We start from the raw sequence: 26,263 nt of genomic DNA, 5'->3' as shown, positions 1-26,263 counted from the left end.
AGTCATAGATACATGCCACTGTTATAACTCTTTTGAAGCCTTTTTGAGAAATACTGTATACCTTCCATAAGTTTCATCCAACAGATATTGCAGAATTGTATTACTGAAATGAAATCTTCATTCCTAAATTCCATCTGTGTTAAGATTTTTGTTTCTTAAGTAATACAACCCTATACAAAAAATAAGTTGCAACCATGAAATGTTTTTCTACCACTCATAATGTGTACTATTAACCTAATTTAATCTTTCTCACTTGTTGTGTCTTCTTCCCTCACACCAAATTTTTATTAAATATATTTTGCATCATTTAGATAAGAATATAAAACAAAATTTAAACCAACCTCTACTTGTTTAGAAAGATCTTTCTTATACTGTGGCTCAGCCAGGAACTAATCGCCTATTTTGTTTAAAAAATGTTTGGCATCATTGTTATATTTCAGGTGCTAAAAAATCTTGAATCATCAAATGCTTGTTTTCTCCTATAAAAATTGAAATGCTAATATTAGAACATTACACACATCAGACAAGACTAGAATATTAAGTGATATTTGTACCATAGTGTGTGGCAGTGTAACTGGCAGTGAAATTTGATTAAATCTTCATGCAGCTGATGAGAATGTCTGAATTAACTTTATAATTAAAGTGCTTGTAATGTCATTTCCCCTTAAGATTGTCATGCTACTATAGAATATATGTATTTCTTAATACCCTTGGGACTAAGAGGAGTTGCTTAAAGAGGTCCTTGATTCTGTTCTTCATTTTAAAAAATGGCTCATACTTAGGCATGATTCTTAAACAGACATATGCTCTGGTGATTGTCTTAACAAATTACAGATCATTGTTGGAATTAGCAGTAAGGTTAGAATAAATCCAGTTTTAAAGAAGGTTTGAGGGGAGGGATATAATGAATTATAGTTCAGGGTACTGTCTGTTCAGGGTAAATTAGTGGAAAATAATAAAAGAAGTGAAATTTAAGTTAAGTGTTTTGCTGGCTGACATTTGCATTAATTTGGGGGGGGGGTATAAGGGCCATGGGGACAAAGGCCATGAAGCTATGTCACACATGTACCTTTTTCACTTCACATGGAGAATTATATGAGAAATGTTAGCCTTCCCACACCTCAGGCATTGTGGCTCAAATTCAGCTGGGCAATTGTGCAGCTGCTTTTTCTGTTGTAATGAATAAAACATGGAAAGCTAGTCAAACACTGCATAGGCCTGGACACGAGCTAGGCATTAGATATGCTGTTTGATATTTCACCAGCAGTTAACACTGATTATTGTTCAAACCATTATTAAAACAAATCAGGGTTTAATATAATGTGTAAATGCAGTCTGATTCTATCTTACACAACATTTCAGTTTTGTTGAATTTTAACTTAAGATTCCAGATTTTTATGTAGGATACTGATATCTCAAAATACTGGTATCCCTTGCTTAACAACAGTAATTGGGTCCGGAATTTCCATCACTAAGCAATGCAGTTGTAAAGTGTGATATCACATGACCATATCGCTTAGCGATGGCAATCCCGGCAGGCTCTATTGCTGTCGTTAAGTGAGGATCACAGGTCATTAAGCAAGGACTTCCTAGCAACTTCCTGCCAGCTTCCAACAAGTAAAGCCAGTGGGGAAGCTAGCAGGAAGTCTCGAGTCTTAGGCTGGCAGGTGGGTAAGTGGCTGCTGTGGCACAAGTGTGGCAGGGATGGGGGTGGCTGCTGCCAGGTGGGGGAGGGTGCACAGGTGGTTGCCATGGCTGGGGGTACTGCGGGCACACATGTACTATGGAGTACGAGATCCCTGGGATCTCGTATTCCATAGCTGGGCTCCTTGGGAGAAAAAGCTGTTGGAGTGCAAGCAACTTACAGGAGAATCTTGTGACCTTCCCAAGACTTTGCTTGTGGGAAGCCAGCAGGGAAGGTCACAAATGGTGATCATGTGACCATGAGACACTGCAATCGTTGTAAGTGTGAGCTGATTGCCAAGTGCCTGGATCACAAGTGCTGGGATGGCCAGAACTTCAATGACTGGTTGTAAGTACCACTCATTCGGCACCATCATCTCTTCCTTTTTTTTTTTTGTATAAGAATTTTATTAGATTTAAAGCAAAGATTAAAACTACAAAAAAGCAAAAAAAAACCTACAAAAAGAAAAGAGAAAAAACTAACAAGTGTGAGAAAACAAGAAAAAAAGAATTTTAAAGATTACATAAAGAGGTGATTTCCGACTTTTAACAACAAGAATATACAGCAATTTCCATAATCAATCCCTTACTCTATATCAAACCAAAATCACATTATTTCTATAAATCATTCTATTAGCACGTTATAAAAGTCACTAAGTACAATTGTTCCTTCCCCTTCTATTAAAAGAAAAAGAAATATATAAACATCTTAATCAACTTCCCCCTCCAAAAACAACATTTATTTAATTATTTCCTTCCTACCACTATTTCTATACATTTCTGTCCACTATAATAAAAATCAAACTAAAAGACATATAAATTGTCTACTCTTGAAATTAATAATACTGCAATTATAACAATCTTAATTCTGTTAAACCTAAAACCAGCATTTATTGTTTATACCTTATTAATCTTAATCCAAATCATTGAAAAAGAGTATGAAGTCAAACCAGCCTTAAAAGCAATCCAGATAAACATTCTCAAATCCCTACCCCACTTCAAAATAGACCAAAGCATTCACATATCTCCACAATAAATACAAGGCATTTTTCACAGAGATCAAAGAGCCCAGCTGCCCCCCCTTAAAAAATCACTTTTCAGCAAAAAAACCTCCCATAGGAAAAAACCTCTTTTTCCCCATAACTTTCCATCAGAAAGTTATCCATTATAATTTGCAATTCAATCTGTCCATTTAATTTCTTCAGTTCCACAATCTGATCATCATCAACAGAAACCTCGATCTCACTATCAGTAAAGATACTTCTATCATTGCTGTTGAGTTCCTCAACTTCTTCCACAACTTCCTCAGCCAGATGACACATTTTAAAGCTGATATTTTCTATAATGTCCTGAATATCTTGCAAAATAGCCTGACAGGAGTTGGAAAAGATCTGTTTAAAGGACTGTTTAAGCTCACAATGAAACTCTAAGAAAGTCTCCTTGAAATCCTTCATGTTTCAGGCAGTAGATTATGGCACCTTCTAGATACTTGACTAGTGAGAATAGGAATTAATGAGTTAATAGAAAATTTCTGAAAGTTGTTGACACAAGAGAAAGCATGCTAACAGGCAGCTCCCAGGGAAAGTGGCAACACAAAGCTTCAAAACATCAGATTCAACATGTACGAAAATATTAAATTCTTCAAATTCAATACAAAAATAATAGAAGGGAGGCAATTATTTATTCTCAGTCCTCTTTAGTATTTGAATGGGAAACAAGCCAAAACATAAAAAAAAAATTTAAAAATTGATCCCAAAAATAACTATAAGCACCAAGAGAGATCACTTCTAATAAGGATAATAAACCTGTATCTCAACGACTCTGGGTGGCTCACAGCAGTCAAACAAAAAAAATTACAATGAAATCAGTAAAGCATAAAAGATAAAGATAAAAATGTTGTCAGGACTTCATAACAGTTTGAATTAACGTACTTCTTTGAGCACTGTTAATAGGAAGATACATATCATAACACCTCTTTTGCTCTGGGTATCTGCCCTTGTGAATTTGGAGGAATAGAATCAGTAACTTATGTTTCTTTATATTATCATTTATACAGAGGTATTTTTGTTACTTTTATTACAAATCTACTATGAGCCATGCCAGGGAGCGAGCCTGATTTGAAAACTTATTATTATGAAATATAATATTATTATTGTGTTTGTGTAGTACTTATTTTGAAAAGAGGTAATTTGCAAAAATAGTATGAAATTCCCAAATATTACTATGCTTGAATTATAACCAACATAGTGACTATATTGCATAGTTCACACCCATTTGCTATTATGGAGATTAATCCAAGCATTTCCAGTACTGTAGCATAGCTAAATTCTGTGCCATCTCTTACAACACATACTGCCTTCCAGTAAAGGCAAATGAGTATGTCTGGTTTGATAGTTATTTTTATTTCTAGTGTTTTAAAAATAGCCTTTTTGTATTATGACTTGCTTTTATGAGGGAATTTTTTTGCATTTTTAAGCAAAATATATTGAACTGACTGTTAAAAAAAATGAATGTATTTGTTATGACCATGAACATTTTTCACTGGTTACTAGTTGTGTTGTGGGATTGAAAAAAAAGGTACAGATGAAAAGTTCATTTAAATAAACCTGTACAGTAGAGACAAAAAAACCCCCCAAATTCCATGTATCTAGCTCCCTTTATTTTTTCTTGTGGTTTGTGCTATTTGTGGACCAATTCACTTGAATATTGCCTTATGGGTGCTATCATGCATGCATAAACATCAATAATCATTAAAATGGTAATGAAACATTAGTTAGACAATATAATCAGGATAGTCCATCTCTTTATGTGATCACCTGTTTTTGTTTGTTTAAGACATTAGCAAATTAATACTGTGTCTTAGACAGTGGTTACAGGATATGCTTTTTTAATGTTAAGAGATTTACAGGAAACATAATTCAGTCTGGTACTGTTTACTTAATATACCTTGCATCTTAATGTATAGTATTTATTTATTTACTTTTGCCTTGCAGTATCTGGAGAGGACCAAACGTGAACTGTGTTGACAGTACTGGATACACCCCATTGCATCATGCTGCTTTGAATGGGCACAAGTAAGTTTCTTGTGTTTGAAATAACTGTTTAACCAACCAGCCTATTAAAGTAGCTAAAACTAACAAACCCTACAGCACTTTGCAAGTAGCTTCCTTCAAATATCATATGTAGTAGCATGCAGTGATCATCAAGGATATACAGTGCTCTATGCCATATTGTTGTTAAATGGATTTATTCAGATATGTTGATATTTTATTGACCCCTGACTGGTAACTAACACAACATCAACTTACAGAACCCTCCTAAAAATTAAGTTCAGTAATGGTCAGCAGTACGTAACCTTAACATTGACAGCAGACATTGAACCTCTTAATTTGGTTCCAGTTCAGAAGAGAGTTTTATAACTTTGAGGCAGTTTATGCACACACACACACACAGAGAGACAGACAGACAGACAGACATGTACACACATACACACACACACACACACACACACACAGAGTATATCATTATTATATAGGACATATTTATGTCTAATGTCATCCCCTTCCCCAGTAAGTGCTTAATGAGAGAATTAAGTTTGTGTGCATGTGCACACAGGCAAACTGCTATTTCTCTATTCTTCTTCATCTACCCAGAAGGCATTTCTATAGGAAAGAGAGGCAAAAGGTTTTTCAAGATTCATTTTCTCGTGCTGCTTGTACATTGGTTATAGTAGGATGAGAGATTTTGAAATGCAGCTGTTACTTCTGTAGCCCAGAGTCACTGGGAGTTGGGCAGCATATAAATTTAATAAATTATTATTATTATTATTATTATTATTATTATTATTATTATTTAGTTGATGATTTATCAGGGTTTTTGTGCTTCAAAAATGTTTGAAGCTGTAAAAATTACTTCAGTCATAGAATCACAGATTCAGAAGAAACCATTAAGGCATCTAGTCCAACTCTGTGCTCAGTACAAGAATCCAGTTTAAAGCATCCCCCACAACTGACTGTCCAGCCTCTACTTGAACATATCCAACATACGTACCCTTCATATTTAGTTTGTAATCAGCTAGTATTCCAAGGTCTCTTTTACAAACTCTGTTGCCAGTCAAGTATCCCCAATTTTATATCTCTGCATTTGATTTCTGTTCCCTACTTTTCCCTCTTAAAATTTAATCTTTTGTCATCTGCCAGTATCTTAATTTCTCAAGTTTATTTTGAATGTTAATTCTGTCTTCTATGCTACTAGCTATCCTAGCCAATTTGACATGCATTCCTGCAGCACCTCATTCAAGTGATTAATAAAAATGTTGAACACACAGCCAAGGCCCAAGTCTTATGGCATTCTACTTATCATTTCATTGTGCTTCTTCTTAATGAATAGCCATTTACGGACACTCAGTGTGATTTTTCAAGCCGGTAGTGTATTCATTTAATTATCCTTCTATCCAGCCCACATGTAACTAGTTTGCTAATCACCATGTCTTGGGCTGTTTTAACAAACGCTTTGCTGAAATCAAAACATATTGGGACTACTTTAGCAAATCCCAACTTAGAATACTTTCCATCCCCAATAGGAAAACAAAATTATTAGACTTAATGTGATGTTGTATTTTCTTGAAGGCTCTGGTTTTCTTCTTTTCACAAATGTGTTGTTTTTTAGTTGTTTTTTTTTTACTGAGCGGCAAATTATTTCTCTAGTACTTGCCATCTACATCTCTTTTTACATCCTACACTGTAGAGCTGTTATGAGTATGTTTGTCATTCCTCAACTGGCTGGAAAGCTGCTCTTTACTGCCATTTAGAGGCTGCAAAAGAAAATTCTTTTGCTAGAGTAATGAACGGACAATGCAGCTGTCGATTCTCTGTATCCATTTTTTAAAAACAAATATAGTAAGTTCAGTGTTTCATTTTCAGCATTTTCTGAGGTTTTAGTTCTCCACCATATAGCACTGTTACTGGCTAAACTCGCACAGGCTGTTTTAGACACTACTATTTTTTTGTTTTTCTATCCTATTCTGTGCCTTCCCCAACACATTAGTGGTCTTGGAGAACAGGCTCTACAGATGTTCACTTGCAGCTGTGTATTCTACATAATTTCCAGTTCATTTGCATCTTTGAGAAAGAATGAGCGTTGGCTACTTATATGCTTGTTACTAATAGTTACAAAGAACTATTCCTCATTTTAAGACCCTCTTATCCTTTAATTTGAAAAAATAGTGATCTTTGCTGATAATTTCTTTGCTACAGATAGTCCTTGAGTTACTACCATTCATTCAGCGACCGTTTGAAGTCACAACGGTGCTGAATGAAGGGATTTATGACCGGTACTCGAAGTTCCAGCTGTTGCAGTGCCCTCATGGTCACATGAACAAAAACAGGTCACACTTACGACCAGTTGCAGCATCCCATGGTCACATGATCGCCATTTGCAACCTTCCCTGCCGGCTTCCCACAAGCAAAGTCAATGGGGAAGCTGGCAAGAAAGGTTGCAAATGGCGATCATGTGACCCAGCCTTTCTTCTCTTGCATGCACTGCGCCCTCCTTCCCCCCTTCACTCACACACATCCCATGCCCTCTTTCCCCAGCCTCCTGCAATCACATGCATGCACCCCGGGCCTTCTTTCCATAGCCTCCCTGTGATTGCACACACACACCGAGGAAAGAAGGTGCTGGGTGCATGCAATTGCAGGAGGCTGTGGAAAGAGCCCTCTTTCCACAGCATTCCTGCAATTGCACGCACCCCACATGCAATTTCCTCAGCCTCTCTACACTTACCCACATGTACCCTGCACCATTTTTCCCTGGCCTCCCTGCATTCACATGTACCTCGCACCCTCATTCCCTGGCCTTTTTGAGCTTGTGCTGCACTGAGCTCCCCTGACTCGCTCATGGCCTATGCCGGGCCTCCCCGGGCCTCCCCCACCCCCCTGTGGCACCCCCGTGCTCCTTACCTGGGACTCCCTCTGCTTCTTCCTTAATGATCCGCATGTCTTGGGTTACAACAACAACCAGGACTGCCTGGATTGCCATTGCTAAACAATGTAGTCACATGACATCACACATTATGATCGCATCACTTAGTGACAGCAATCCTGGTCCCAATTGCAGTTGTAACTCAAGGACTTTCTGTACTGAATTGCTCACAGTTGTTTCTATGATCTTAGTTTATATAAATCCAAGTAAACAAAATATGCTGAAACAGTGAAATCAGCAGCAGTAATAAGGATAAGAAGGTGTCATAGTAACCTTTGCAAATCTGCTGTGAAGATTATGTAAAGCATCTGTTGGTTAAAGTGGCTCAGATCTGCCTAGAGGTAGAGTCTGCCTGTGCTGGTCCTGTGGAGATTACTGTGGCTTGGTCCTGTCCAGTTATCTGGACTGAGTTTGATTTGATTACTCCCAAGGAAGTGGACAGGGTCCTTAGGTTGATGATTCTGTTCCCTGTGTGTTAGGTTCCTGTCCCTCCTGTTTGGTCAAGGCCTCCAGAGAGGTGATATAGAGCTAGGTGATATGTAACTGGGTCCAAGTAGTAGTAAATGCTTTTTTGTGAGAGGGGATGGTTCCATGTGCCTTGAAGGAGACAGTGGTTTGCTCCTTCTCAGGAAGTCACTACTGGACAATTTTTGCCCAATCTCTAATCTTCCCTGTTTGGAGAAGATTGTTGAGAAGGTGGTAGGCCTACAGCTTCACAGGGCTCTAGAGAAAGCAAATTAACTGGACCTGTTATAATTTGGTTTTCAGGCAGGGATATAGTACTGAGATGTCATTGATCGCACTTGTCGATGACCTCTGGTGGGCTTGGGATGGGGATGGTGTATCTATTTGACCTCTTAATGTCTTTCAGTACTATCAGTCATGGCATCCTTCTGGGTCAGCTGAGGTGTTGGGAGTGGGAGGTCTTGTTTTTCAGTGGTTCTCCTTACTCCATGGTTGGTTCCAGTTGGTATGTGGGGGGAGAGGTCTATCCTTAAGCCTCTGCCTTTTGGGGTGCCACTGGGCTTAATTCTCTCCTCTCTTCTATTTAACATCTTCATGAAACCTCTGGGTGAGGTCATCCATCACATATGTCAGCCCACTAAGTAGATCAAGCCAAGAAATCAACTCCACAGGAAGGCTAAAACTACTTTTCTTGAGATTGGCTATAATAACAGAATCATGCAAGTCTGATAGTGCTGTTCCTCCTCCTCCCCCTCCTTTTCCTCCTTATAGTTCAGTGAATTAGGGAGTTGTCTTTCTGAGCCACATCCAAATATTATCTGTCTGTTATGCATTTAAAATAAGTTTCTCTCTCTCTCTGTCTCTCTCTCTCTCTCTCTCTCTCTCACACACACACACACACACACACACACACACCATCACCTCGATGACGGATCATACATATCCCTGGAAGCTGTAAGTGTCTGGATGGGGAAGAACCTAACTCTGACAAGACTGAGTCACTGTTGGTTTTAGGGCTACCCCATATCTAGTGATTTGCCATCTTTAATTCTGGCTAGGGTTACACTTCCTCAGTCAGAGTTGATGCACAGTCTGGGGGTCCTCCTGGACTCACAGCTCCAGCTTGAATAGCAAGTGGCGGCTGTAGCCAGGAGAGCCTTTGCACAAACGCATTTTATGTGCCAGTTGAACCTTTCCTAGCTATGTTCTACAAACTATGCTGAAAGTTACCTTCCAGTTTAGTGGATTGCAGCCTTATTTTCTTTTGGTGGATAAAGAATAGGCTGTTTTCACTTTCCAGTTCATAAGGAGCCCTGGTGGACATTTGAATCTGGAAATGTTTTGCAAATGGACTGTGTATAAACTGATGTTCTCATTAACACATGTATCCAATTTACTGTTTGTTTTTGATTGTCATATCTAGAAGTCTTCTAAAGTTTCATGGCATTATTCCGTCCTCAGGGATGTTGTGGAAGTTCTGTTGAGAAATGATGCATTAACCAATGTGGCTGACTGCAAAGGCTGTTACCCTCTCCATTTGGCAGCTTGGAAGGGAGATGCTGAAATAGTGAAACTGCTAATACACCAGGGACCCTCCCATACTAAAGTAAATGAGCAGGTCTGAATACGTTCCTCTTTTTATGCTCTTAATGATCTGACAAGGTTTGTTATGTTATTCCCTAGGAGGGAGTGAATATAGCATCTACAAGGCTAAATTTGTTGTCTGATATCTTGCTTGAGAAACAGCTAAAAGTTAAATGCTATTATTGTACAGCAAATTTGAAAGATTGTTTCCTGAAAGCTGTATTTTTGGTTGGCCAGATTGAGAACTGTGGAAGTGAGCAATAGGTGAACTGGTTCATATATAATGGGAGGATTTTAACCATTGTTCCTGCCCCCCCCTCTCAATTTCCTGGACAATTTGAAACTTGATGTAGTTGGTGTATCAGTTTATTTTTGTGGTGAGGCAAATCTGAATAGCCTTATTCTTTTTTTGCCATATTTTGTAGTTACCTTATATTGCTTTACTACTTTTGCTTAGCAAGCTAATCTTGTGCAGTTAACTGCAATACAGCTTTCAGATATTAATAATTAATTTACTAAAGTGCTGTGCTCAAATGAAAGAAAAACAGTAATTGTTCCTATTGTTTAAAATGCACGCCATTTGACTAGTATGATTGAAAATTCTCTATCACACACACGTGTAGACATATACACCTCATAGTGCTAGTATTGATTTGGAGACTAGGGAAACTTGTACAATATTGCTCCAGATTAAACAGGGACTGGTATACAGAGAAACAAATATTGAGAATACTAGCGAGTTTCCTCATGAAATTATTTCACTTGCCTTTTTGTATGCATGTACAGTATGTATGTATTTGCTAAGACTTCTATGCTGCTGAATTCTCATAGGCTAAAGCAGCTTACAGAATACCAAAACAAAGGATCAAAAACATAAAACACTTAACAGACATTAAGTGCCATCCCATGGAGGCAGACTGAACCTCCACTTCCCCAAATGCATTTCTAAAGAGTCAAGGCCAATAATGCTGAGGAGCACTGGATGTCCAGGGGTAAGCTGTACCATAGAAGGGGCATCACCAAGAATGAGCACCCCAAGGATCTCAGGTCTACATGACATTTTTTCTTGTGGAAAGTGAAATTATTTGAAGCTATATATTCACTTCCAATAGGAAGTATTACCCATATTATACTACTACTATAGGCCAGATAGCAACCAGACTAGGAGGACAGACTGAACAACTTGTTCAGAATTAGAGTTAAAATTCCATCTCTATGATAGACCCATCACTATGGGGCTTATTACCTGTGATAACATGTAACTTAGCAGAGTCTTTTATAAATATTCGAAGAAGTTCATTTGCTGACTAGTAATATTTTTCATGTTTGAACAGTCAAATGTACACATTAAAATGTTTTTGATCATATTATTTGGAAATACTTTTTGTTGGGCTTTGTTTATTGTGCTTCTAGGGAACAGCTTTGTCAATCAGTTTGTTCTTGTTAACATTTTAAATTCTATAATGCTATTTGTAATTATTTAATATATTGGAAGGGGCCATATGAAAGTGAAGGCTCTTACAATCTATAGCTAGCATGAGGCCAACTATTTGTAAAATGTTATAGTGAAATGTTAAATAGAGAACTTAAAATTTTCAGTTGAGCTTTGCATGTTGTCTTTAAAACAATATGCATGATCAACTATTGAAAGCTGGAATGGCTAGTTTAATTAATTGCTTTTCATTGGAATGAAATATTGTCATGTTCTATCATTTATCCCCTTCAGAATCACTCACTGCCTTTTTACTATATCCTGCCATTTCATCATCACATTTTCTTTTCCTCTCCTTTTTGTAGAATGCTCTTGAGATCAAAGAACTCAAAAAGTACGGCCCCTTTGACCCCTATATCAATGCCAAGGTGTGTACTTCGCTGACAGGACTTCACTATATCATTACTCCAAGTTGTATTTTTGTGCTTTCAGAAGCCTTGTCATCTAGTTCATTGATGATGCCTATTTGGGGATGGCTGTGGAGGGACTGAAAATGCAATCTCTTTAACATGAAATTTGTATTAAGCCATCTTTGATTAGGCTGGTTGGTAAAATTCTACTTGATGCTTAACAAGGTCTTCCAGTGCTTTGACTTGGTAGATTTGGGATACTTGTTGATTCCCAAATCAGTTATAGCATTCAAAAATATAACTTCAAAACATTCTGGTATTGTTTCTCTTTTTAATAAGAAAGGGAATAATACTGAATATGTTTATGGTATACTATCCAAAATAAGGTACGCACTCTTAGCAATATTGAACTTCATTTTGCTAATAGTGATGATGCTACAGAATACAGAACGGAACAATTTTTGTTAGTGCTTGGATGAGGACAACAATGCCTTTACTGAGTGTGTGTGTGTGTGTGTGTGTGTATCCATTTGTGTATAAGTATGTATATTTTGTTCTTATTTCACTAGTTGCTTTTGAACATCTGGATATTTCTTTATCTGAATTTAGCCTATGTTCTTCTGCTTCTAGCAATCCTTTATAAGAAAAAATAGAAAAGCAATTTACCAAAACAAACATCTGAAAATATTGAAAGTAATCTGAAATTACTGCCCAGACAATCCAATAGAATATTTAGAAGTATCCTAAGTGATTCTTTGTTATAATGAAGCTCAAAAGAAATACATGTTGTAATGGATTATTTTAATTTTTATACCATCATATTAGAGCAGCTTACATATTAATTTTTAAGGTCCAAATCAAATTGGGCTTCATCTGTATGGCTTTAAACATATACAGATTTTCAAAGTTAGAAATAAATAGGGTGAATTATTTAAGTTACATGCTTTTGTAGATTCATACTACAGCGGATATAGTATGTAAATGTAGGGTAACCATTAATCTTTGATATGTTAAATGACCTTCTGTACTAAGATTCATAATGTACAAATTCTGGGGAGGATTGCAGCAGCACTTTGCTCGCTCAGTTTTGTCATATGTCCGTTACAGTTTTTGGACATTAAGGATGTTTCAGAAGCTATACTCTGTCTCTGTATTTTTCACTCTAAAATAGATCATCCCAATGGAGAATGCTGACACTGAAGTTCTTAGATCTTTAAACCAGAAATTGAAATAATATTTTTAAAAGAATTTTATTGAGTTTGAAACAAAGATAAAAACTACGAAAAAAACCTACAAAAAGAAAAAAAACTTAAAAAGTGTGAAACACAAGAAAAAAGAATTTTGAAGATTACATAGAGAAGTAACTTCTGAAGATTACATAGAGAAGTAACAGCAAGAATATACAGCAATTTCCATAATCAATACCTTATTCTATATCAAACCAAGATCACATTATTTCTATAAATCCTTCCATTAACATATATACAAATCACTAATGCAATTGCTCCTTCCCCTTATAGAAAAAAAGGAGAACACACAAACACACACACACACTTCTAAAACAACTTCCCTCCCCCAACGAACAACATTTATTTGTTTCCTTCCTGGCACTATTCTATATATTTCTGTCCACTATAATAAAATCAAATAATAAAAACATATAAATTGTCTACTTTTATAATTGATAATACTACAACAATCTCAACCCTATTAAGCCTAAAAACCAAGCAATTATTACTATAATTATTAATACCTTATAAATACCTTATAAGTCTTACAAATCAAATCTTTAAAAAGTCCAGTAAATCTTAATCCAAATCATTAAAGAGAAATAAAATCATAATAGCCTCATTGTCAGTCCAATTATATATTCTTAAGTTTTTACCCCACTTCAAAATATACTAAGACATTTACATATTTCCCTATTACACCCAAGGCATTTTTCTTGCAGAAATCAAACTGCCCAACTGCCCTCCTTAAAAACTCAAAATTCTCAGCAAAAAAACCTCCCACAAAGCAGATACTGTTCTCTCCCATAACATTTCCTCAAAAAGCCATAACATTCCCTCAGAAAAACAGCTCTCCTTGTAATCTGCAGCTCAGACTGTCACTTTAACCCCTTCAGCACCAAAATGTAGTCTTCGTCTGGCATTATTTCAGTCTCACTGTCAGAAAGATCTCCATCCTTGTCAAAATCTTGATCTTCCATAACATCTTCAGCCAGATGACACACTTTAGAAATAATTTCCTCCCCGATGTCCAGTAGATTACGGCACCCCCTAGATACTTGACTCACGCAGAGAGGAGTTAATGAGTTAATGAAAAACTTCTGAATGAAATTGGCACAAGAGAAAGTGTACTAACAAGCAGGTCCCAGGGAAAGTGAACAGAAAACTGAAGATTCAAAAGGCAAATCCAACGTGTAGGAAAATATTCAGTCCTTCAAATTCAGTACAAAAATGATAGCAGGAAGGCAATTATTTATTCTCAGTCTTCCTTAATCTTTAAATGGGAAAACAAGCCAAAACTTTAAAAGATTCTAAAAATTTAATTCAGAAATAATGATAAGCACTAAGAGTATCCAGGGACGCGGTGGTGCTGTGGGTTAAACCACTGAGCTGCTGAGCCTGCCGATTGGAAGGTTGGCAGTTCAAATCCGCATGATGGGGTGAGCTCCCATTGCTAGTCCCAGCTCCTGCCAACCTAGCAGTTCGAAAACATGCAAATGTGAGTAGATTAATAGGTACCGATTCAGTGGGCAGGTAACAGCGTTCTGTTTAGTCATGCCGGCCACATGACCACAGAAGTGTCTACGGACAAACAACGGCTCTTCGGCTTTGAAACGGAGATGAGCACCGCCCCCTAGAGTCGGACACGACTGGGCTTAATGTCAAGGGAAACCTACTAAGAGAGTCCGCTTCTTCTTACTGTAGAAAATTTCTCTTAGGGTACAAAAACTTAAAAATCAATAAATTGGGTGCTTTAGAAATGGGGTGGCTGGACTTAATGTCCCTTTAAGGGCTGCAGCGTGGCTCAGAAATGGTGAAGTCCCAGCCTCCCAGCAAAATCGTACCTGTCGATCGCACATGCTATCCACGATCTCCTGGCTGCAACTCGCCGTCTGGAGGATGAACGGGTCAATTCCAAGTGTTTTCCTTGATCTGGAAGAGTGCTCTGGGCTACAGGAGAAACCAGCCTGAGCCCAGAAAAACTGCCATGATGCCAGTTCTGCCTGCGGAGCTTGCGGGCACAGCTGCTTGGTCCACCATATTCCTACCAAAAGTCAGAAATTGAAATAATATTTTTAAAATCACTGTGGAAAAAGACCAGTTTAAATAATTGATTGAATTGTTTTTTTCTTTTTGATAATTCATATATTTGTTTACTGTAGTAATTAAAATATTTGCACCTAAATAAAGCAGTATAATCTCTTTTGTCATAATGCATTTTTATTGCAGGATTCATATCTATATTTAGCTAGGAAATTTATGAAATTTGTGATTGCCTTGGCTGTCTCTACACAAGTTAGTAGCAATATAATTTACTTAAGTACCAAAACTGGAATCCAAAGAACTCTAAAGCTAGTTCTCTGTGTCTGAATAGGTGTTTTTAAAAAATCCAGTCATTTTTAATTTGTGTGGCGTTAAAAAGTCTGTACCATGGAAACCTTAATAATAGGTCAGAATCCACTGAGTGAATGTACCACAAATTTCCCAAAACAGGAGGAAGTAGTTACTCCTGAGGATACATTTTCTCCATTAAATGAAAAATGAATGTGGTTAAGTTATATATTTCCATAAATGATCAAATTACACAATATGACCCATTGTAATACACACCGCATGATTAAAACTTACCATTATGATCCATAAAGGGTCTGGTCTTTTAGCTGGAAAAGCAATCTTTAAGTGGTGCTAATCTGACTGAGTGCAGTTAAGTTTTAATACATTGATCATTTCAGGTAAAGGTCATTAGTTTAAATTCTAAAGTACCTTATGAATCTAAAGCAAATTATGAATAGCTTGTTTATATTTAATAGATTTAGATTCCATCACCTTGGTCTGTTGACTGTGTGTAGCCTTAACAGAGTGGCCACCAAATTTAGCTGCATGTAGTTTCCAACCCCTTTCTTTGCAGTACCAGAGTTTATGTCGCTTTTTAAATGATTTCTTAGTCTGTCTTCCTTTCTGGGTGGAAGCAAAAAAACATGATGTGTAAGCCATCAGTTTCTCTGAATATGATCTAAGTAGGTTATAAGTCAAACCCTAAAATGCCAGGGGTACACAAAAATGCCCCTTGTGTAATATCATGAGTCCTTGTTCTACCCTCTACCTTTAGTAAAAACAACAGCACCAATAATAAGGTGCAAATCGAGAAAGAGAGTACACACCTCTGACTTACTCATCAGTTTGTTTCCACCAAGCCAGATGCCTCTGGAGATCTGGAGGAGAGGGGTACTATCTTTTTAAATAGTATCTAAACTGGTGTCCAACACTATATATTTCAGCATTGACTTCCATCAGTTAACAGAAATGTATTAAAATATATTGACACTAGCCTTCAACCCACTACCAGTTATTTGATAAAATGACACCAAAGATTGGTATTGGCTAAGGAAAACTTGCTTTTTACAGTTTCCAGTTGTTCATACAAGAATTTCATAAACCTATACAATTTTACTTAGTTCTCTCTGAAGTTAACCTTTCCACAGACTATGACACAGACTGATTTTCTTTACATGAATGTAGTCTGATAAGCAGATTTATTTAGCACTGTTTTGTTCAGTGTTTCAAATTTTCAGAAAAAGGCCAGAATGTTGAAGTACATATTAGTTTTTCAAAGTGATAAAATACTTGAATTTTCAAACGTCATGCATTTTTTAAAAATCAGATGTAGTAGGTTAGATTTCCAAGTAAGGGAAACCAAATAGATTCAAAACAAAAACAATATATGTGGTAGACTCCCTTAACAAAATAATGAAGAAAAAAATGAGATGAATATGTGTTCAAGGCTACTTTCTGAGCTTTATATACTTTAATATAATTTTAAGTTAATAAATACTATTAAAATCAAATGTTATTTTAAAAGTAATCCAGTCCTAAGAAGCATATTACCCTAAGCTCACTTGGAAGGATGAATGGCATAGAAATGAATAAATAGTATAATATGTTATTTTAAACAATACTGTTTGTTAAACTTTCTGTGAGAACAGACAAGAAATAAGCATAACTTCATGGACTGCCTATAGAAACAAAACATATTTGAAATCTTAAAAAGTCAATGCTATGTCTATCTGTTATAGGTTATCAGACAGCCAGGATACCCTTCTTTGAAGCTAATGTTATCCTTGCTCGGTACAATCTTTATAAGTATTTGTAGCAAACAACTTCATGTGTCGACCCCCCACCTTCTTGAGATAAATTTTTTATAGACAAAAATACTTCTGTGAGTTATGCTGAACTTCTCCATATGTTAGATCTACTCTTGTTTGTCATGTTTGCATGCTGTCCTTCAGTCTTTTTATCCCTCAATAGATTGCTTTAATAATAGGACACCATGGAGCCAATGCACCCCAGAACTCTTCTGTGCTGCTAGCATGTCCATGTGCTACATGTCCCATTTATAAATATGAAGAGTAATTGTTACATATTTGTTCAAAATATTTTTGAACTAACTGGAAGTGATGCTTTTTATTTCTCCAGACATTTCTTTTAAATACTACTAGAGGTTCTAGTTGAGAGCCAGTTTGGTTTAGAGGTTAAGGCATCAGGCTAGAAACCAGGAGACTGTGAGTTCTAGTCCTGCCTTAGGCACAAAGCCAGCTGGGTGACCTTGGGCCAGTCAATCTCTCTCAGCCCTAGGAAGCAGGCAGTGGCAAACCACTTCTGAAATCTTGCCAAGAAAACTGTAGGGACTTGTCCAGGGGTCAACACTGACTTGAAAGTCTGCACACACACAGTGGTTTTAGTTACTTCTTATAGGGCATACGGTTTTACTATAAAAAGAAAGCCGATGAATGTGTTAGCAGGCATTTCATTATGGATGAGGAACAATAGATGATAGTTAGACAATGGGCTTTGACAAATTCTTAATTAGATATAATTGTGCATTTTTCCTAGTTGAATTATCTGCATACATTTGTTTGTAGATTAAAGGTTCTTTGATCTGATTGTCCTGAACAAGCCTACACTGATTGCTGAGATGTGTGCGTGTTCAAAATGACTTCACAAAATGCACAAAGGAGACTAGATGCCAAAAACATTACATGATCATACATGAGAATTGGAAATATTTTTTCTAGAGTTATAATAGTTAAAAATTATCTCAGTATAAGTTGGTGTTTTATCCTTTCCATCAACTAAGGGAAAGGGGAGTAGTTATTCTTGGGAATGGCTGGTGCCTTAGAGCGTTCCCCACATACATACAAACTAAATTAGATCTTTTATTGCCATCTGGATTTTATTTTTCATTTTTCATTTTTTATATTTATATTTATATTTTATATTTGTATTTATATTTTTATACTATTGTTATTGTTTTTAACTTGTTAGCTTTTTTGTAAACCGCCTAGAGTCCCTCTTCTTGGGGGAGATGGGCGGTGGCAAAATCCAAATAAATAAATAAATAAATAAAACTATTTCTTCGTAGAGTTTCTTTGGGCTCACCAGTTGTGGATATGCTCTCAGTATTATGAACTTCTGTTTAATATTTACTGCTTTTATCACAGAAATTATGAGTTTTGTACTTTACCAGTTGAAAATCAAGTATACATTGGCTGGATGGATGTGACCTACTGTTAGTTCATATACCCATGAAAAGCATTCCTAAATCTTCCAGATAAATAGATTAGTGGGCAAGAGAAGAGCTGTTTAGGCTGCAGACCATTGTTTAGACTTTGAGATGATGCTACCATTCTTTGCTTTTTTTTTCTCTTAAGGATTGCAGAAATAAATCTCAGCATTTTAGAAGAGGCTTGCTTTTTAAAAATGTCAGTTGGGCTGTAAGATCTTTGCATTAATAGGCCAAAGGTTCTGGGGGAATCAGGGAACATTCAGGGCTGTCCTCCCAGTGAATAGCAATTTCATCCTATTTTCTTATGAAGATTCTTCAGATTTAAGTCCTGTCAGATCTGCAGCTATTTGGCTTGACAGCAGGATAGGTGCTTTGGATCTGAACAACTGGAGATTACATTGGTTTTGAAAGGTGGCATTCAAATTAATAAAATAAAATAAATAAAAATAATTCTCTTTGCCACAAACTTGAAATTGAATGTGAACTTTTCAGGAATTTGTAAAATTTCACATTTCAGAAGTGCCTGTCTTCAGGTGTTGACCAACAAATTTAAACATCTAATTAATGACTTGGTTAAAAGGGAAATGAGAGCTTGATGAACTAATGGCAATAAGATATTAATCATATTAATTCCTTTTTTCTGATTCGTTCCTGCCCATTTAGTCATTATTCATACATTGGCTTTGTATAAACGGAGACACTGGAAAACTATAATCCTCTGTTAATACTGGAAGTTACAAAATATGTAGACTAGAACAAAATAGGTAACAGCACCTGGCTAGCCTTGTCTAGCTCAAAAGTCAAGCAGTGGCAGGCCTAGTTAATATTGGGATAACAAAAGGCAGGCAATACCAGGGCTGTGGGCTACACTGTGCAGTTGGAAAAAAGAAATTGGAAGAAGACAGTGGCAAAGTGCTTCTGTACTTTGGCCAAAACCCTGCACGTAAATGCCCATAAAATCCCCAGGATCTGAGTTCAATTGAGAGGAGAAATATCTTTAGTATAGTGTCAGTCCAGTTGATGTTTTTCCTCCCATGATGTTTACTGCTGTGTTACATAATATATAGTTTGTAATATAAACTAGTAGATACCACAGTTCTTCATTATTTTTCATTAAATTCTACATCTTAATTATCAACCCTGAACCATACATTTTTCTATTCATGGTGAGTTTCTCTGCCGTTAATGATGCATTACCTCATTTAGAATCACCTTCACTATAAATCTATTTTTCCTTGGCAAATGTTTGGCTTGAATTGTTTCTTTGCCATCGTTGAAAGTGTCTTCCTCAATTTTTCAAATGTATGTGCATGTGTGTCATTGTTCATATTAACTTTCATTTGTACACTCCATGTATTTTTTGTAACACACTCTGACTGTACATCTATTTCCTTTCTGTTTTAGCCATTTTTGTCTTGTGCCCATGTGACAATGAACATTGTTGATACTGCTGCTAGAGCAGAAACAAATCACAAATGAACCTCTTTTATATTTTGTCCAGTACAGTACAACTTTTAAAGTTCTAATTCATTCACCTTTTTAAACAATTGAAACATTTATGGTGAAGCCATGGTTTTGTTTATGTACATTCAGCCATTATAATTATATACATCATTTAAATGTTTAAATATTTAAATGCACTATCAGTTTGCATAGAATTTTTATGTTCACTTACATATCAACTAGAATCTTAAAAGCACTTAGGTTCACACCAAGGGACTTGACTTAATCCAGTGCTATTTTATATTTCAGTGACTTCCCAATATTATGAAGTTCAGTTTCAAAAAAGCATTTGGTCACATGAGAGAGCTGCTTCTTGTCAGATAATTAGTTTCCATAAATTTATGAAACTAGTCATGGTTCCCTGATACCAGTGCCCCTTTATTTTAAATAAAATTAAATAACAACATAGTGCAAGATTAATTAATAAAAGGCAAGTTCTCCAACCTTTTATAAATTCTCCAAGTGAGAGATCACAGTCATGAAATACTATTTATCAAGTTGTTGGCTTACAAAATGTAATTTCGTAGACTTTGTAGTAACTTTTATTGAGTAGATAATTAATGCTTGATGAGTTTAAAAAATGGAAGGAAATGAGGGAACAGTAAAAGCAGCAGTAATCTCAAAATAGATATTTCATCTCTGCAATAAGAGATATTTCATCTATAATTTTTTCTTACATAGCAAACGTCTGAATGAGTGCGTATGTACATATAAATGATAAGACCATGATGTACTCACCATGCCACTGAATACATAGTAGAAAAAAATTGGAACAGTTTTAATACATTTATATTTAAAACAACTGCTCTGTTTATTACAATTGTCTCTAAAATCTAATGGTTTTTGTACTTATGTAATCTCAGAATAACGACAATGAGACGGCATTGCACTGTGCAGCTCAGTATGGTCATACGGAAGTGGTGAAGGTTCTTCTGGAGGAGTTGACTGATCCTACTATGCGCAATAACAAGTTTGAAACTCCTCTTGATTTGGCTGCTCTCTATGGGAGATTAGAGGTTGTGAAGATGTTGCTTAATGCTCATCCTAATCTATTAAGTTGCAATACTAAGAAACACACCCCCTTACATCTGGCAGCTAGGAATGGCCATAAAGCTGTAGTTCATGTACTTCTGGAGGCTGGCATGGATAACAATTACCAGGTATTTGTTTCAATTTTTTTGTGTGAGATTTCAACACTGAAGTAATATTTTGACATCAGACTTATTATCACAACTCCCCATTCAATAGGAATATTTCTAATCACTGTTTTACTTCATTGTATGTTTTAAAATCCCAATTAGGTATTTGGGAGTTGTATGCTGCTCAGAGTTGGCCTATAAGCCCAATAAATACAAAAATAAAAATAAGATTGTTAAATAAGTTTATTTTGAATATTTGGTAAGTTTGAAATTTAATAGAATTCTGCTTTGAAATTGTCTCAAGGTTAGCGGAGTCTGTTTTACTCCAGAAATCTCGGAGGCTTCTAATCATCAGCTAGAGAATTTGTGATGCTTGAATGGTTATATTTTCAACTGGATAGTGTCTTTTTTGTTTTGAATTCAGAGGGAAATACACAGCGTTTTTTGATTAGTTGTAATTTCTGGTTGATGGTTTAGAGTGATCAGCCTTTATTTTTAAAGAAGCTGATTTTAACAGAATATCCTTGGCCCTAGTTTAAAAACAAATTTGGAGAATATGTACAAGTTAGAATAAACGCAACAGATAGCTTCTGTTTGTAAAGCAAGTACCTGGACATGCACTTTTGTTGTTTTCTGATGGCATTCTCAATCTATGCTTATTTTACAGACAGAAAAAGGCAGTGCTTTGCATGAAGCTGCTTTGTTTGGCAAAACAGATGTGGTACAGATATTGCTAGCTGCAGGTGAGGATCTTTTAACATATTTCTTTTTTTGTTGGTGATATTGATGTTGTAAGCATTCAGCAGCCTTAGCATAGTTCTTGAGAATGACTGACATAAGCAGATAATAACTTAACTTGAATCTTTACCCACTTTTTTAAACTCCTTCAAGCCAAAAGCCTCATGAAATATTTAGTAAAAACTAGGAAAGTTAATAAGAGCTAAGGAGGAGTTGCTAGAACCTCATATTTGATTGGAGATCAGGAGGTTGTACACTGCAAGAATTCACATTCATTTCTCTTCTGAAATTATTATTTGCTTTCACCATAACTGAGTGCTAAATTATAATTTCACATATATTTATTGCTTTATTGTTTTTCAGTATTCCTATCCTGCTTCATTTAAATATAGGCCTAAGTTGTTCACATAAAAAAATACAATAAAATAAACATATCTTAAAATCATAGTTAAAATAAAAGCACTTCCCAAATTCTAAAACATTTCTTCTAAAATTAAGGGCCTTCAGATGGCATAAGGGCAGCTTTAACTATTACTGTATGCATTAGTGCAATAATAATTAAAGGAACATGGAGGGAGGGCCAAAATGCACATTTAGGCGGAGGAAGTGTTTAAGGCCAAGAGTTTTAAGTTACATTTGTACCACATTTTCTTGTGTGAGTATTTGCAACATTTCTTAATGTTCCTGAATTAGAGTTACTAATTTGGATATTATTAAAAATGAAATTTTGTGTGTAATGTCAAGTTTCTCTCTGTATTGAAGGCATTGATGTGAATATAAAGGATAACAGAGGCCTGACCGCTTTGGAGATTGTCAGAGAACTGCCATCTCAAAAAAGCCAACAAATAGCAGCTCTCATTGAAGGTAAATAAATAAATGTAAAAGGACAGAGGGCAAAAGTTGAGAAACAGGAGACACACTAACATTGCACACTAACAGCCATAAAATGTGTGGCTTTGTTTCAGTTAGGCAGTTGCTAACTGAATTGCTTAATTAGCTATACTGTGGATGGAAAGAAGACTAGATTGAGCAAAAAAGATGTTTGTACTTGTTCTGTACTTCCTGAAAATATGAATCATTAAATTAATAGTTTCCTGGTTTTTACCCAGGTTGATAATTATCTCCTCAGTGCTGTATTTTTATCACTTTTCAATTAAATATGGATGTAATACATCCTTTGTTTATTTTTGAGATTTATAAGCTCTAGGTCAGACATTTTGAAAGCAGTCTTCATTGCAAAATCAACAATAGCATTAAGTAGGCAGAGGAAGAAAGATGAAATGGATCATTTTCTAGACATAAATTGTTTGCAGATTAATCAAAAGCAGCCTTAAAAGGGGAATTCTGGGGAAGCAATGTTGGCTTTTGCAGAGCCGACAGCTGCAGCAGACAAGAGGAGCTGGCAAAGGGATTGGCTCTTTGGAACCCTTGCTGGACAAGGAGAGGACTGGGTCATCCACGAGTACTCCATACAGAGGCTCCCTGTGAAGAAACCGCCAAGTTGTGTCCTGACAAGCAGGAACCACGCCAAGACGAGGAATAGGTCTCTAGTGTTTTATTACTGCTACAGTAGGCAGAAAATCCTAACAAACTGAAGAAGTGTGAGAAAACCCATACAGATAAACCCCAAAAGTCAAGGCGGGTCTGTTCTGTGTCTCTTTGAATGGCTGCTCAAATTCTCTCTACTACGCATGCGTTTTCCCCCCTGGATAGGGACCCCTCCTGCTCACCATCAGTGCTCATGACAAGTTGTGATCTCCAGTGGGTTGAGCGCTCTGGAAGTTGCAGGGAACATCTTGCCTAAGTTGCGGTTTGGAGCCTTCAAATGGAGACTAGATTCACTTTCACTTCCTCTCTTGATTAATACTGGAAATAACTTATTAAAGACCTTTTTGAAAATTAGGAACCTTCTTGAAGGGCAAGTCTCATCACACCAGGAGAATTTCCTTTGATCTTTGATGAAATAAGATTTTTGTAAGTTTAAAGATTAAAAAGAAAAACTTTTAATAGCAAAAGGGAATTTAGCATTGATTTTGAATAGTTAAAGCGCCAGAAGGACTTGTAACAGTAGTTTTTATGGACTGTCTAAAATGTTATATAAAACATATTTGAAGAACAGAGGCTATAGAAGAAGACTGGATGTTCCTGAATAAAATAGAGACTGAGGCAGTCTTGGATGTAGATTTGAAGCTGGATCACAAATGTGATACGGAAAAAGATGCTGAGGATTTGAAAACAGATTTAAAAATGCCAGATTATAAGAGTGATATGGAGAAAGATGTTACAATGGAGAGCCAAATGAAGCTAGCTGATGTCTTAATAATTAAAGGGAACATACAAATAATAAATCAGAAGAGTGACTTGGAAGACTTTTTACCTTGGATTTACAAAAGGAGTGTATTAAACCAATGAAGCTGTTTCTGGAAGAAGATAAAGTACTGAGGCTGTCCCTGAAAGGAAACAAAGACATGATAAGAAATGAACTTGGGGGTCATTATTTGACAGGGATAAGGATCAAGCTTTTTAAAAGTAAACAGAAGCTCCACAAAGTTAACTTATCTGATCAGGTTTAAAATATATATGTTATGGGTTCTGGTAGTTATTAATGGGTTTTTTTGTTTCTTGACCAGGACTGTACGACAAGGCTTTAGGGATTTGTTAATAACTGGGGAGAGACTGACTTCACTTTATTTCTTAGATAAATGATAAACCGGATTACAAAATGGATTTTTTTGATTAAGGTTAAAATATATATGCTATTTCTGGTAGCTCTTAACATACCTTTGCTAATTAGGACTATATGATGATTTTTTATACTTTGATTATTGAGAAGGGATGAGATACGGGAGGAAGAGATATTTTTTTTTCCTTTTTTTAACTAGAGAAGGTGTTAGATTACTGAAATTGTTTCTACTTGTCTGGGGGGAGGAGGGTCATCTTTTATATATCCTCTTTTTCCTGTCTCTTTTCTTTTTTTCTTTTTTCTATCTCTTTGTACTTCTCTTTTTTAACTTTTCATATTTTCTTAGTTTGTATTAGTCTTTTATCTTTGTATTTGTAAACTCCAATAACATTGCTATTTTAAAAAGCAGCCTTAAAATATGGGTTTTTAGGGTTTATTTTTAATGATAGTGAAAGAGAAGTGCAAACCCATCAGGATTGGGAAACAAAACTGGGGAATCACACAGAGAAGGATATTCCCCATTGGCTGTTTAATACTGTTGGGGAAGTAACCATCACTAACTAACATTAGCATGAGGGCAAGAATAACTGAAGTGTATACATTTGGACAGTGTACAGTGTAGATTTAATATTATTTAAATCCAGTGGCAATGTGCCAAAAAGGGGTCAGCAGAAGTGGGTTTTTTTCTCATCTCCCTTCCCTCCACTGTCATTTACTTCACAAAGGCTTGAGAGGTCTCTCTGAGTTAGTGTGAGGGAATGTGTTCCTGAAGGGGGGGGTGATGTGGTGGATTTCAGAGCTGGTGCCCCCTCCCTTTTGGGAAGGAGCACCAGCTCTGAAATCCACCACAGTTAGGGAACTAAAGGGAAATGGAATTCTATGAAGACTGGATAGAGTCATTGCCCATTAAAAAAAAAATATTAGCAAAATGACAACATTGGATACAACCCATAATAAGTATGCACAACACATCCAAATATATGAAAAGTAGATTACTGTTTTATTGTTTTTTGGACTACTTCAAGCAGTGCAGTCCTCTTACATATCATTTCTGTTATTCATTTACTCATTGTATTTGTTCAGACTGTACAACAAGAAAGAAACTTGCAACAACAGAAGAGAAGACATCACCACCATTAACTGCTTCTGTGGAGACTTCAGTTCGGGTACCCCAAGGCAAGAATTTTATTTATGTATTTAATAGTAATTTTGTTAAAAATTATAACTACAACAATACAAACTAATACAAACTAAAAAAAATAAAAAATAGAAGGTGCAGAATTATGCTGCTTACACTTCTGGCATGGTGGAAAGGAATGATTGTAGCCAGGGTTTCAAAGAGCAGAGTTTGTGAATAGCATCACTGCAGCTATTGATGATTTTATACAACTGTTTATGATTTAACATGTTTGCTTTCTTTAGGGAATGTGGAAAAAGCGGTGACAGACCTGTTAACAGATGTTGATGGCAAGCCAGAAGAGTGTCCGTATGAAGTACTGTACAATGCAACTTCCTGTCATTCTTTGGACAGCCTGGCCAGTGGAAGATCCTCAGACAGAGACTCAGTGAACAGGGAAGCGGAGATGACTGGTATTAAAGTGACAGGAGTGAGGCCTGTATGTAGCTTGATGTGTGTTATCTTTTCCTTTTTATGGAAAATAGGCTGGGATATATCACCAGGCCTCCAAACTTGCAGTAAGTTATAGCCCAGCTGTACAGTTTGGAAATTATAATAAATAATAGTCAAGGGCTTTGGTTACTGAACACTTGGAGGCCATTTCCTCCTGCTATGAAATTCTTCTAGGAATTATTCCAAGTTCATAATGTCATGCCTATTTGAATTTTGGTGAAT

At 36.2% G+C, this 26,263-nt stretch overlaps 1 protein-coding gene across 6 annotated transcripts in view; it reads left to right on the top strand.

Moving 5' to 3' along the window:
• ANKS1A (ankyrin repeat and sterile alpha motif domain containing 1A) overlaps positions 1–26,263 on the top strand; it is a 139,996-nt gene that overhangs the window by 19,131 nt on the left and 94,602 nt on the right. For 4 of the 6 annotated variants that reach the window (XM_063297612.1, XM_063297613.1, XM_063297611.1 and 1 more), the window contains exons 2-9: positions 4,677–4,757; positions 9,592–9,748; positions 11,512–11,574; positions 20,715–21,011; positions 21,658–21,733; positions 22,491–22,592; positions 25,495–25,587; positions 25,834–26,027. In XM_063297612.1, the coding sequence (XP_063153682.1) occupies positions 4,677–4,757; positions 9,592–9,748; positions 11,512–11,574; positions 20,715–21,011; positions 21,658–21,733; positions 22,491–22,592; positions 25,495–25,587; positions 25,834–26,027 (1,063 nt within the window). The remainder of the gene's footprint in view (positions 1–4,676; positions 4,758–9,591; positions 9,749–11,511; positions 11,575–20,714; positions 21,012–21,657; positions 21,734–22,490; positions 22,593–25,494; positions 25,588–25,833; positions 26,028–26,263) is intronic. The other 2 variants (XM_063297615.1, XM_063297614.1) reach the window with 1 other exon arrangement.

This window comes from Candoia aspera, chromosome 3 (genome assembly GCF_035149785.1).
Source record: "Candoia aspera isolate rCanAsp1 chromosome 3, rCanAsp1.hap2, whole genome shotgun sequence".
Lineage (NCBI taxonomy): Eukaryota > Metazoa > Chordata > Lepidosauria > Squamata > Boidae > Candoia > Candoia aspera.
The sequence above is the reverse complement of the archived record's forward strand: the minus strand, read 5'-3'. Positions and strand labels throughout refer to the sequence as shown.